General features: G+C 43.2%; 1 protein-coding gene across 5 annotated transcripts in view; it reads left to right on the top strand.

The window, feature by feature from the left end:
- Window positions 1-11,799, top strand: part of LOC121535174 (zinc finger MYND domain-containing protein 11-like) — a 33,589-nt gene extending 21,790 nt beyond the window's left edge. For 4 of the 5 annotated variants that reach the window (XM_041841964.2, XM_041841962.2, XM_041841965.2 and 1 more), the window contains 10 exons: window positions 143-235; window positions 857-944; window positions 2,767-2,822; window positions 2,958-3,035; window positions 3,273-3,391; window positions 5,754-6,018; window positions 6,369-6,476; window positions 6,813-7,088; window positions 8,359-8,544; window positions 8,952-11,799. In XM_041841964.2, the coding sequence (XP_041697898.1) occupies window positions 143-235; window positions 857-944; window positions 2,767-2,822; window positions 2,958-3,035; window positions 3,273-3,391; window positions 5,754-6,018; window positions 6,369-6,476; window positions 6,813-7,088; window positions 8,359-8,544; window positions 8,952-9,074 (1,392 nt within the window). In that variant the 3' untranslated portion in view covers window positions 9,075-11,799. The remainder of the gene's footprint in view (window positions 1-142; window positions 236-856; window positions 945-2,766; window positions 2,823-2,957; window positions 3,036-3,272; window positions 3,392-5,753; window positions 6,019-6,368; window positions 6,477-6,812; window positions 7,089-8,358; window positions 8,545-8,951) is intronic. The other variant, XM_041841963.2, reaches the window with a different exon arrangement.
- Window positions 11,800-12,172: the final 373 nt, after the last annotated feature.

The raw sequence follows: 12,172 nt of genomic DNA, 5'->3' as shown, positions 1-12,172 counted from the left end.
TGTATTGAATCAGAGCTCTGCCATGTTTTATTCCACTTTAAATCAAGGCCAGTCAAAGTCCCACCACAATGGCTTTGGTTGATTCCAGCTCCCCTCCTCCTCTTCGCCCATAAATCGTATTATTTCTCTCCTGGCACTGCAGGCTGTGGACCTGAACAAGAAAGGCAAAGACACTCAACACCCGATGTACAGGAGGCTCATCCACACCACGCTGGACGTCACCAACATTCAGGAGGTAACTGGCCGCAATACACTGCTGAACACAATGGCACCCTATTTCCTATGTAGCGCATTACCTTTGACAAAAGTAGTGCACTGTATAGGGAATAGGGTGCTATTTGGGACTCAGCCCATGTTGTTTGGTGAGGGACTGTGTAAGGGCACGTCAGATGTAGCCCCAGTATAAAGCTGTGATTGTGTAGCTGAGGCTACAGGCTATCAGATTGCCTCTCCTCACAGCGAGGGGGTCAGTGAGGTCTCCTCTGCACCGTGACCACTGGTAGTTCCCGCCAGCCAAGCCATGCCTGCCAAATAGGCTGGGAAACAGCACAGCGCTCCCTGACACTGTCCCAGGGTAGTATTCATTAGTGCACACTGTAGCAAAACGTTCAGCTCAGTCCCTCCCTGTTCCAGTCGGTTTTCCTCTGTTTGATGCCTAGTGAATACGACCCAGGCCTCTGGATAGGCTGGAAAACAGCATAGCGCCTCTCTGGCTTGGGTCTCGGTCTCTGGATCTGTGGTGCACTGCCCTCCTCTGGTCTCTTATGGTACTGCAACCGCACAACACAGCCTCCTCTGCTTCCCTACCTAGTGGGAATGAATAGTCCTCTTTGTGTTCTCTGTCTCTGTGTTGCAGAACCTCACCGAGGGGAAATACAAGAGCTTTGACGAGTTCAAGGCAGATGCCCAGCTGATCGTGCACAACACCGCCATCTTGTTTGGAGGTGGGGGGCGTTCACAACCATGCTGTTATTATGGGATGCGTCCCAAATGGCATCCTATTCCCTTTATAGTGCACTACTTTTGACCAAGGACCAAAGAGCTCTGGTCTACAGTAGTGCACTATATAGGGAATAATGTGCCATTTGGGACACATCCGTGAAGAGCATGTTTTGCTATCAGATTTCCCTCCTACTATTACTAATTGCAGCTTTGAAATAAGACCATATAAACTCAGCAAAAAAAGAAACGTCCTCTCACTGTCAACTGCGTTTATTTTCAGCAAAATTAACATGTGTAAATATTTGTATGAACATAACAAGATTCAACAACTGAGACATAAACTGAACAAGTTCCACAGACATGTGGGCGGCAGGTAGCTTAGTGGTTAAGAGCGTTGTGCCAGTAACCGAAAGGTCGCTGGTTCTAATCCCCGAGCCAAGTAGGTGAAAAATCTGTCAATGTGCCCTTGAGCAAGGCACTTAACCCTAATTGCTCCTGTAAGTCGCTCTGGATAAGAGTGTCTGCTAAATGACATAAATGTAAATGTAACAGAAATTGATTAATGTGTCCCTGAACAAAGGGGGGATCAAAATCAAAAGTAACAGTCAGTATCTGGTGTGGCCACCAGCTGCATTAAGTACTGCAGTGCATCTCCTCCTCATGGACGGCACCAGATTTGCCAGTTCTTGCTGTGAGATGTTACCCCACTTTTCCACCAAGGCACCTGCAAGTGGCACCTGCAAGGTCCCTGGACATTTCTGGGTGGAATGGCCCTAGCCCTTCTTTTTTTGCAGAGTTTAGTAGTTGTGGCAGAAATGTAATTTTAAAGAAGAACAAAGTCTGATTATCTACCAAAAAATGCAAAGGACCATGGCTCTATGTAGTTAGTTAAAATTGTTTATTGTGATGGCATGTTTAATGGAACAAAATCTTTACAATGTACACTATGTTCAAAAGTTTGGGGTCACTTAGAAATGTCCTTGTTTCCAAAAGAAAAGCAATTTTTTGTCCATTAAAATAACATCAAATTGATCAGAAATACAGTGTAGACATTGTTAATGTTGTAAATGGCTATTGTAGCTGGAAACGGCTGATTTTTAATGGAATATTTACATAGGCGTACAGAGGCCCATTATCAGCAACCATCAGTCCTGTGTTCCAATGGCACGTTGTGTTTGCTAATCCAAGTTTATTATTTTAAAAGGCTAATTGATCATTAGAAAACCCTTTTGCAATTATGTTAGCACAGCTGAAAACTGTTGTGCTGATTAAAGAAGCAATAAAACTGGCCTTCTTGAGACTAGTTGAGTATTTGGAGCATCAGCAATTGTGGGTTTGATTACAGGCTCAAAATGGCCAGAAACTAAGAACTTTCTACTGAAACTCGTCAGTCTATTCTTGTTCTGTGAAATGAAGGCTATTCCATGCGAGAAATTGCCAAGAAACTAAGGATCTCGTACAACGCTGTGTACTCCCTTCACAGGACTGATGGTTGCTGATAATGGGCCTCTGTACACCTATGTAGATATTCCATAAAAAATCAGCCGTTTCCAGCTACAATAGCCATTTACAACATTAACAATGTCTACACTGTATTTCTGATCAATTTGATGTTATTTTAATGGTCAAAAAATTTGCTTTTCTTTCGAAAACAAGGACATTTCTAAGTGACCCCAAACTTTTGAACGGTACTGTACTTACATTTGCCATTTGAGTCATTTAGCAGACGCTCTTATCCAGAGCGACTTACAGTTAGTGAATGCATACATTTTTCATACTTCAATGTTATTTTCCCAACATTAACGAAACCTGTTTTTGTTGCAGTTCATAGTGACCAGGCTGAAATAGCGCGGTTGCTCTACAGTGACACATGCCATGAGGTAAACTGTTGTTGTTTTTTCTGCCATAAATATGACAGATTTGTATTGTAGTATTCTAGGTGGTTGTGTTGAGTGGCAGGGCAGCTGTTCTCTCTGTATCTCTTCCTCATTCGCTTCATCTATCTCTCTCTCCAGTTAAATGAGTTGATACTGTGTAAGAACTGTTTCTACCTGTCCAACGCTCGCCCTGACAACTGGTTCTGCTACCCCTGTGTGAGTATGAAACTGTCTTGACTTCAATGCTCCTGGGGAATTGATTGTTTAAATGATCAAGATATCAACTAAATGTAATATTGGCCATAATGTTAGGGCTATGTCTGAAGCACCACTATAGCCCCAATAGAATTGCCCTAAGGAGACAAATAATGTTGATTGAATTGTATCTGTGTATTATCTAGTGTTGTTTGCTGTGCCCTGTGTGCTGATCTGTGGTTGTGGTGGTTGTTGCAGACTCCTAATCACGAGGTGGTGTGGGCTAAGATGAAGGGCTTTGGCTACTGGCCGGCCAAGGTCCTGCAGAGAGAGGACAATCAGGTGGACGTCCGCTTCTTTGGCCACCAGCACCAGAGGTCAGCCATCACACTGATACAGAGGCTGCTTCCCAAATGGCACTCTATTCCCTATACAGTGCACTACCTACAACCAAAAGTTAATCAAAAGGAGTGCACTATATAGGGAATAAGGTGCTAGAACTCTGAACATGTTTCCCACCAGAGGTCAGCCATCACACTCATACTGATAGACATGGCATAGTTATCATGCCACTGCATACACAACAGCTTTATCACTAGGACACAAGTTCTCTCGACCTGAGGACCAACTGTATTGACAGACAGAGCGGCGGATATATCATAGTGGATCATTTAAAACATTCGATCCCCTAGAATTTCTTGTCTGTACACTATAATTTCTAGCCGGACGACTCACACTAAATTATTCCGCTGCTCTGTTGTTCGCTACGTACAGTTGAAGTCGGAAGTTTACATACGCTTAGGTTGGAGTCATTAAAACTTGTTTTTCAACCACTCCACACATTTCTTGTTAACAAACTATAGTTTTTCCAACAATTGTTTACAGTCAGATTATTTCACTTATAATTCACTGTATGACAATTCCAGTGGGTCAAAAGTTTACATACACTAAGTTGACTGTGCCTTTAAACAGCTTGGAAAATTCCAGAAAATGATGTCATGGCTTTAGAAGCTTCTGATAGGCTAATTGACATCATGTGAGTCAATTGGAGCTGTACCTGTGGATGTATTTCAAGGCCTACCTTCAAACTCGGTGCCTCTTTGCTTGACATCATGGGAAAATCAAAAGAAATCAGCCAAGACCTCAGACAAAAAATTGTAGACATCCTTGGGAGCAATTTCCAAACGCCTGAAGGTACCACGTTCATCTGTACAAACAATAGTACGCAAGTATAAACACCATGGGACCACGCAGCCGTCATACCGCTCAGGAAGGAGACACGTTCTGTCTCCTAGAGTTGAACATACTTTGGTGTGAAAAGTGCAAATCAATCCCAGAACAACAGCAAAGGACCTTGTGAAGATGCTGGAGGAAACGGGTACAAAAGTATCTATATCCACAGTAAAACGAGTCCTATATCGACATAACCTGAAAGGCCGCTCAGCAAGGAAGAAGCCACTGCTCCAAAACCGCCATAAAAAAGCCAGACTACGGTTTGCAACTGCACATGGGGACAAAGATCGTACTTTTTGGAGAAATGTCCTCTGGTCTGATGAAACAAAAATAGAACTGTTTGGCCATAATGACCATCGTTATGTTTGGAGGAAAAAGGGGGTGATTGCAAACTGAAGAACACCATCCCAACCGTGAAGCACAGGGGTGGCAGCATCATGCTATGGGAGTGCTTTGCTGCAGGAGGGACTGGTGCACTTCACAAAATAGATGGCATCATGAGGAAGGAAAATTATGTGGATATATTGAAGCAACGTCTCAAGACATCAGTCAGGAAGTTAAAGCTTGGTCGCAAATAGGTCTTCCAAATGGACAATGACCCCAAGCATACTTCCAAAGTTGTGGCAAAATGGCTTAAGGACAACAAAGTCAAGGTATTGGAGTGGCCATCACAAAGCCCTGACCTCAATCCTATAGAACATTTGTGGGAAGAACTGAAAAAGCGTGTGCGAGAAAAGAGGCCTACAAACCTGACTCAGTTACACCAGCTCTGTCAGGAGGAATGGGCCAAAATGCACCCAACTTATTGTGGGAAGCTTGTGGAAGGCTACCCGAAACGTTTGACCCAAGTTAAACAATTTAAAGGCAATGCTACCGAATACTAATTGAGTGTATGTAAATTTCTGACCCACTGGGAATGTGATGAAAGAAATAAAAGCTGAAAGAAATCATTCTCTCTACTATTATTCTGACATTTCACATTCTTAAAATAAAGTGGTGATCCTAACTGACCTAAGACAGGGTATTTTTACTAGGATTAAATGTCAGGAATTGTGAAACTGAGTTTAAATGTATTTGGTTAAGGTGTATGTAAACTTCCGACTTCAACTGTACTTCAGTCTGAGATTGCCATCATTGAAGTCATTTGTGGTAAGGGGCGTTGTACCAAACAAAGTCATCAGAGTATCAAAGCCAATGATGAATTTTCAAACCTCCACTTTACCCACGTGTGTTCTGGCTCTGGCCCAACCCATCAGTTTCTGGACCAATCAGACGGCCCGAATGTGTTCGCATTAGGTGAAGGGTCGGGGAGGCACTCAGATCCAGACTCATTACGGAGAAGAAACTAACGTCCGTGGGCGTGGCGTAGCGTTTGGCAGGAGCAAGGAGTCTGGGTAGCCAGGCAATATTATTTCTCCTGGCTATGGAGCTTTGGGAGATTCCTTGGCTGCTCTTACTGTTGTCCCCCCTCCTCTCCCTCTTCCTCCCTCTCCTCCTTGTCCCCAGAGCATGGATCCCTGCAGACAACATCCAGGACATCAAGGTGTCGGTGCAGCAGCTTCAGGTGAAGCGCAGTGCTGGCTGGAAGAAGGCCTGTGATGAGCTGGAGTTGTCCCAGTGCTTCCAGAGGGAGGGTCGCTTCTGGAAAACCAAGATGGTGGAGAGGCTGGAGGAGAGGAGAGGAGACGGAGAGGAGAGGCTGACAGAGAGGGCGGAGGAGGCAGAGTCCTCCATCTCCTCCACCAGCAACAACAACGAGCAGGTCAAACATGTACGTATGCGTGCACTAGCCTCACACACACTCTTTCTCCCACACACACATGTACATACAGAGGTATTTTTTTATTTGCATGTTGAAAATAAACTCACTAACAGCTGCTTTGGTGTGTTTTTAGTAGGTAATTGCTCCACCTGGTGGCTGATTTAATATTACAGGTCCTGTAATAAAGTATGTTGAATTTCAATGATTTGAGAAGGTGATGATCAACACAAACACCATCTGTATTGTCATGGCTCTAGCTCTAATAGTTGCCATGGTAATGGTAAACGCTTATCCAACAGAGGTGTTAGACATCTCTGATACTGCAGTTCTGTAATCCAATATGTTATGTTTCTCCACAGCAGAAAGCAGAAAGACAGGCAGACCGAGACCGTCAGCCAGACAGGCAGGAGCCTAAAGCAAAGAAGAGCCGTCGCAGTCAAGCTCCTGAGCCCAAAGAGGAAGCCAGTGTAAGTATCCCAGCACTACTGTTGTACGGTCACCTCAGCCAGTGTCTTACTATGGTATGTGTCTGAGTTTTAGGGCTTGATTTAATCCGTATCGCATATAGCGCGCTTGACATTTAAAGGTAATTTCCGATTGAGCCGACATATGCAGCGTTTACCATGAGTGCAGTCTCCGCATTGCCTTTAAAGTTAAATCGCACTGTAGCACTAAACTTTGGTGATATGGGTTGAATTGAGACCTTAATTGCGTGTGTAGGGAGATTTATGCGTGTGTGTCTGTTTCTATGTTTGTTTGCTTGTTTCTCTCTCCATCTCTAACCCCGTCCCTCTCTCCTCCAGGACCCGGAGCCTGAGATGGAGGCTGTGAGCAGCAGCCAGGAGATCCCTGTGACGACGCCCCACCAGCCAGAGAAGCTGTCTGTCTCTACGCAGACCAAGAAGGCCTCGGCCGCCTCGCCACGCACCCTGCACCGCAGCACCCAGACCACCTCTGACGGAGCCTGCCAGAACATGTGCCACGAGAAGTACACCAAGATCTTCAACGACGTCAAGGACATGATGAAGGCCGACAACAAGAGGGAGACAGAGCGCATGGTCCGAGAGGCCCTGGAGAAGGTAAGGGACTGGGGATTGAGACTGTGGGTGTCCGAGAGGCCCTGGAGAAGGTGAGGGACTGAGGGGGTCCGAGAGGCCCTGGAGAAGGTGAGGGACTGAGGGGGTCCGAGAGGCCCTGGAGAAGGTGAGGGACTGAGGGGGTCTGAGAGGCCCTGGAGAAGGTGAGGGACTGAGGGGGTCCGAGAGGCCCTGGAGAAGGTGAGGGACTGAGGGGGTCTGAGAGGCCCTGGAGAAGGTGAGGGACTGAGGGGGTCTGAGAGGCCCTGGAGAAGGTGAGGGACTGAGGGGGTCTGAGAGGCCCTGGAGAAGGTGAGGGACTGAGGGGGTCTGAGAGGCCCTGGAGAAGGTGAGGGACTGAGGGGGTCTGAGAGGCCCTGGAGAAGGTGAGGGACTGTGGGATTGAGACAGAGTAGGACATGGAACAGTAAGACACTGAGAAAAGGAAACGAGCTAAAACACGCGAGTATACCACATGTATCAGAGTTGAGGGTCATTTTCAAATCAAATCAAATCAAATCAAATCAAATCAAATTTTATTGGTCACATGCGCCGAATACAACAAGTGCAGACATTACAGTGAAATGCTTACTTACAGCCCTTAACCAACAGTGCGTTTATTTTAAACAAAAAAAAGTAAGAATAAAACAACAACAAAAAAAAGTGTTGAGAAATACAAAGAGCAGAAGTAAAATAAAGTGACAGTAGGGAGGATATATATACAGGGGGGTAACGGTGCAGAGTCAATGTGCGGGGGCACCGGCTAGTTGAGGTAGTTGAGGTAATATGTACATGTGGGTAGAGTTAAAGTGACTATGCATAAATACTTAACAGAGTAGCAGCAGCGTAAAAAGGATGGGGTGGGGGGCAGTGCAAATAGTCCGGGTAGCCATGATTAGCTGTTCAGGAGTCTTATGGCTTGTGGGTAGAAGCTGTTGAGAAGTCTTTTGGACCTAGACTTGGCACTCCGGTACCGCTTGCCGTCGCGGTAGCAGAGAGAACAGTCTATGACTAGGGTGGCTGGAGTCTTTGACAATTTTGAGGGCCTTCCTCTGACACCGCCTGGTATAGAGGTCTTGGATGGCAGGGAGCTTTGCCCCAGTGATGTACTGGGCCGTACGCACTACCCTCTGTAGTGCCTTGCGGTCAGAGGCCAAGCAGTTGCCATACCAGGCGGTGATGCAACCAGTCAGGATGCTCTCGATGGTGCAGCTGTAGAATTTTTTGAGGATCTGAGGACCCATGCCAAATTTTCTGTGGTGTGTGTCGCCAGTTGCGTTCTGAGATGGAGGAGGAGAAGAGGCAGGCGGTGAGCAAGGCAGTGTCGGGGGCCCAGGCTGAGATGGAGAGAAAGTGTAAGACGGTGAAGGAGAAGTGTAAGGAGGAGCTGGTGGAGGAGGTGAAGAAGATGGTGGCCCAGCACAAGCAGCTACTCTCCACCACCAAGAAGAAGCAGTGGGTGAGTGAGACCCTTCTCTTTCCCTCATTCTCTACCACACACAGCTCAATCTGTTAACACCAGTGTCTCACTCATTGAGACCTGAGGGGCTAAATCCGTAATATATTTGGACATGCACAGTTCATTCATTGTGTTTTTTAATGGATTTGTCCTACAGGAGCTAAGCACATCCTTGACCTTTTCAGATTTTTAACTCCATAACCAAAAGGCCAATACATAATTAGAGCAGTACTGGACAGAGTAAAATATAATGTATCAATTGAATATTACAATGACTGAACAAAAGCAAATTAGTTATTCGTTAATGTGGTATTCACAAATGACCTCATAGTAATGTATGGAAAAAATCCAAGGCCAAAGAGGGGCCTTTTCAGTTCTGAGTCTGACCGTGTGTGTGAATCCTCCAGTGTTATAATTGTGAGGAGGAAGCCATGTACCACTGCTGCTGGAACACCTCCTACTGCTCCATCAAGTGTCAACAGGAGCACTGGCACGCTGACCACAAACGCACCTGCCGCAGGAAGAGATGAACAGCCCAACCCCCCCCCCCCCAGCACGCCTTAACCATTGGCTCTCCCCGATGTCACTCACCCAACCATGGCCCTACCTGACTTCCTGAATCTTTGCGGGAAAAAAATGCTATTTTTATTTTATTTCATTACTTTATTTAATATACCCAGTGTATTGATGTAAAAAAAAAAAAATATCAAGAGCATGGCTCAAATGATTATTTTCTTTATTTTTATGAAGTGCTAATTTGACCTATGTTGGAGAATGTGTTATTTAAGTGTCTAGTAACAGATGAACATTAACTGAATACATTTTATTACCTGCATTTTTTAAATCACTTTTCTTACTGTTAATGTTTAACAATTAATATTAGTCGATCTTAAACCATAAGTACTATTGCAGCATTGAATAAGCTCTGCTTTCATACAGAAAATATTTTTTAAAATGCTGAAAAACATGAGAAACAAAATGTAATCGTGAAAAAAGTAAATGTAGATGGTCCATGAACATATTTTGGTGAATAGCACCTTTTTATTGTTTTTATCTATCATCTTTAAGTCTCTTAAACATAATTGGGAACAGGGTTATGAAGTCGGCTATAAAGATGCTGACAAAAATCTTATGTTTGTTATTATGCACATTTTGAATATACTGTAATTTTTATGAATTAGATAAAAAGTTCAACTTTTCTTGGGAATATATAGCAATCTTTACTGAGCTGGATCTTAGAGAGGTTCCTTCATAATTTGACAGTTTGCACATTTTAATTTCATGACCCAAATGCTTGTAATATTGCCAAAAATGACATTTGTTGAACCTTATCTTAACAGAGAAAGTGTGAGTGCTGTTTTCCCCCCCTCTTTTGTTTATTGGTTGGCGTCAGTGCCATGGTTATTGTGATGTTCACTGTAAGTACAGTTTTAGAATACTCAGTGACTAGTTATTAGACTTTTCACTGCTTATGCTGTAGTTGGTGGTCAGTGCCTGTTTTTTCAAAATCATCCTCATATTCTGAGTAAAGAGATGTGCATGTTGATAGTTTCACATTTTTATTACTAGAAAAATAACAGGAGCTTGCATAGTATCTTGGTTTCCCCATAGACAATGAATATGGATGGACCAATATAAAATATGCAAATATCAATGATCAGGCTTATCTTTTAGTACTTTTTATTTTTTCTTACTGAATGGATTCTGAATGGTGTGCAATGTTATTATCCTTTGCTTAACTTGTCTTGGATCATTTCTTAAAGGGTAATGTAATTGCCCATTTTATTTAGAACAGAAGTACTAACCAAGAGGCTACTTGGGAAGTCAGCCATTATTGTAAGTCCATGTGACTGTTTCCTTAGTTATGAAGAGCCGACTGAACAGAGGAAAAGTCATCCCCTGCATTCATTCATTTTATTGCCTAGTTTTGGACACCCGGTTTTCAATGATGGCAACTTTCTCTCTTCCGTTAGCTCCGACAAGTGTATCACTTTTCAGAACTAACACAATTATTTGTATTCGTTAGAACACAATGACAAATAATGACATATACGATTTCTTTCATTTTTTAAAATTTATTTTTCTCTTTCCCTGACCCATAGTCTGTTTTGTTGTTTTTCATTCAGAGAAGCAGTGTAATGTTTAGAAGTAATGAACAAACTGCCTGATTTGCCACGTTGTAATAATGTTCTGTTTAAACCTGATGCACTTCTTCAGGAGACTGAACAGAATCATGCATGCCCTGCACGAATGCCAGAATCTCTTTCTCTCCCGATGTTAACAAAATCAAATTCTGTTTGTCATGGTTGCACTACATGTAAATAAACTGGTTCTCTTACACCATATCATTCTAATGAGTTTAAAGGCTACACACACTGATGGTGCATTCTAATGGGAGTTATTAACATGACTGAGGTTTGCAAGTAGTTCACCACTGGTGTGCTGCAGGCTATAGTTAACTGTCATCTGCCCTCTATTTGTAAGGCTAAGAGAGGGGACCAATGTAATTTGGAATCAGATTAAGCTGTTGATATGTTGCCTTGAAAACCAGAAGACCCCTGCAGTTCTTCTTAACTGGAGTGGTCTCCCCTCACACATGGTCAACTATATCTATTACTGAGGTGACTATCACTGTCCGGACCTCAACCACTGCTCTTAAAAACATAAATGTTTGGTCTTCATTGTTACGAAAACTTTGTCTGCACTTAGGAAAGTCTTGTTACATAGGGTGGTAAATCCGATCTGAGAATTGTATTGGTTCACTTATAGAGTATGTATTTGTCCATCCCTGTATGATGATAATTTGTGATATTTTCCCTATGTGGAAAGTATTTCTGGAAACTTGCATGAGTACGATGTGTGTATTACGTTCCTTTTTCATAAAAAAAATACGTAGTTACACTTCCTGAAAATGATGCAATATGACAATGATCTTTTATTTTCCTCCGAAATTGCATTCTAGCAAATTTTCTCACCATTTAATTGAATAAATACTGACTTTTCTGGTGAGAAAAGTCAAGTGTAACATCTCATCCATGACTACATATATGAGATTGTCTTTGACCTGGTAAACTTTTCCCCCTGTCCATATGTACACTATTAATCGTGGCTTAAAGGTTGACTTTTGGCACGAAAGACTGTCCGTCTCGTTCTCAATTTTCAAACACAAACGGGGTGGTTTTAATGCTTTAGCTAGCAATATGTATATAAATATATTCTATGTGCTAACATGGAGAAATAAATGTATCAACAAGTTCCTGTAGTTGTTGAGTATTCTTTTATGTCCATCCGGGGGTAATTTAGGCTCTATTCAATCTGTATCGATGAAGCGTTACAGATTGCGTGATAGAAATGTAAAGGTAATTTCTGATTGAGCCGACATATGCAGGGTTTACCGTGAATGCAGTCTCCACTAACGTGGGGGCATTGCCTTTAAATTTCAAACACGCTGTAACGCTGAACTTCCGTGATACGGATTGAAGTAACTATGGGCCCTGGTCAAAAGTAGTGCACTAAATAAGGAAATTGGTGCCATTTGGGATGAAACCTGTGCTTATATACTCAATGAAACCTAGGAAATATCTGAACGTTTCTAGGGTAAGACAACAATATTTTTCTTGAACTGTCA

The sequence above is a fragment of the Coregonus clupeaformis genome, chromosome 21 (assembly GCF_020615455.1).
Source record: "Coregonus clupeaformis isolate EN_2021a chromosome 21, ASM2061545v1, whole genome shotgun sequence".
Classification (NCBI taxonomy): domain Eukaryota; kingdom Metazoa; phylum Chordata; class Actinopteri; order Salmoniformes; family Salmonidae; genus Coregonus; species Coregonus clupeaformis.
The sequence above is the reverse complement of the archived record's forward strand: the minus strand, read 5'-3'. Positions and strand labels throughout refer to the sequence as shown.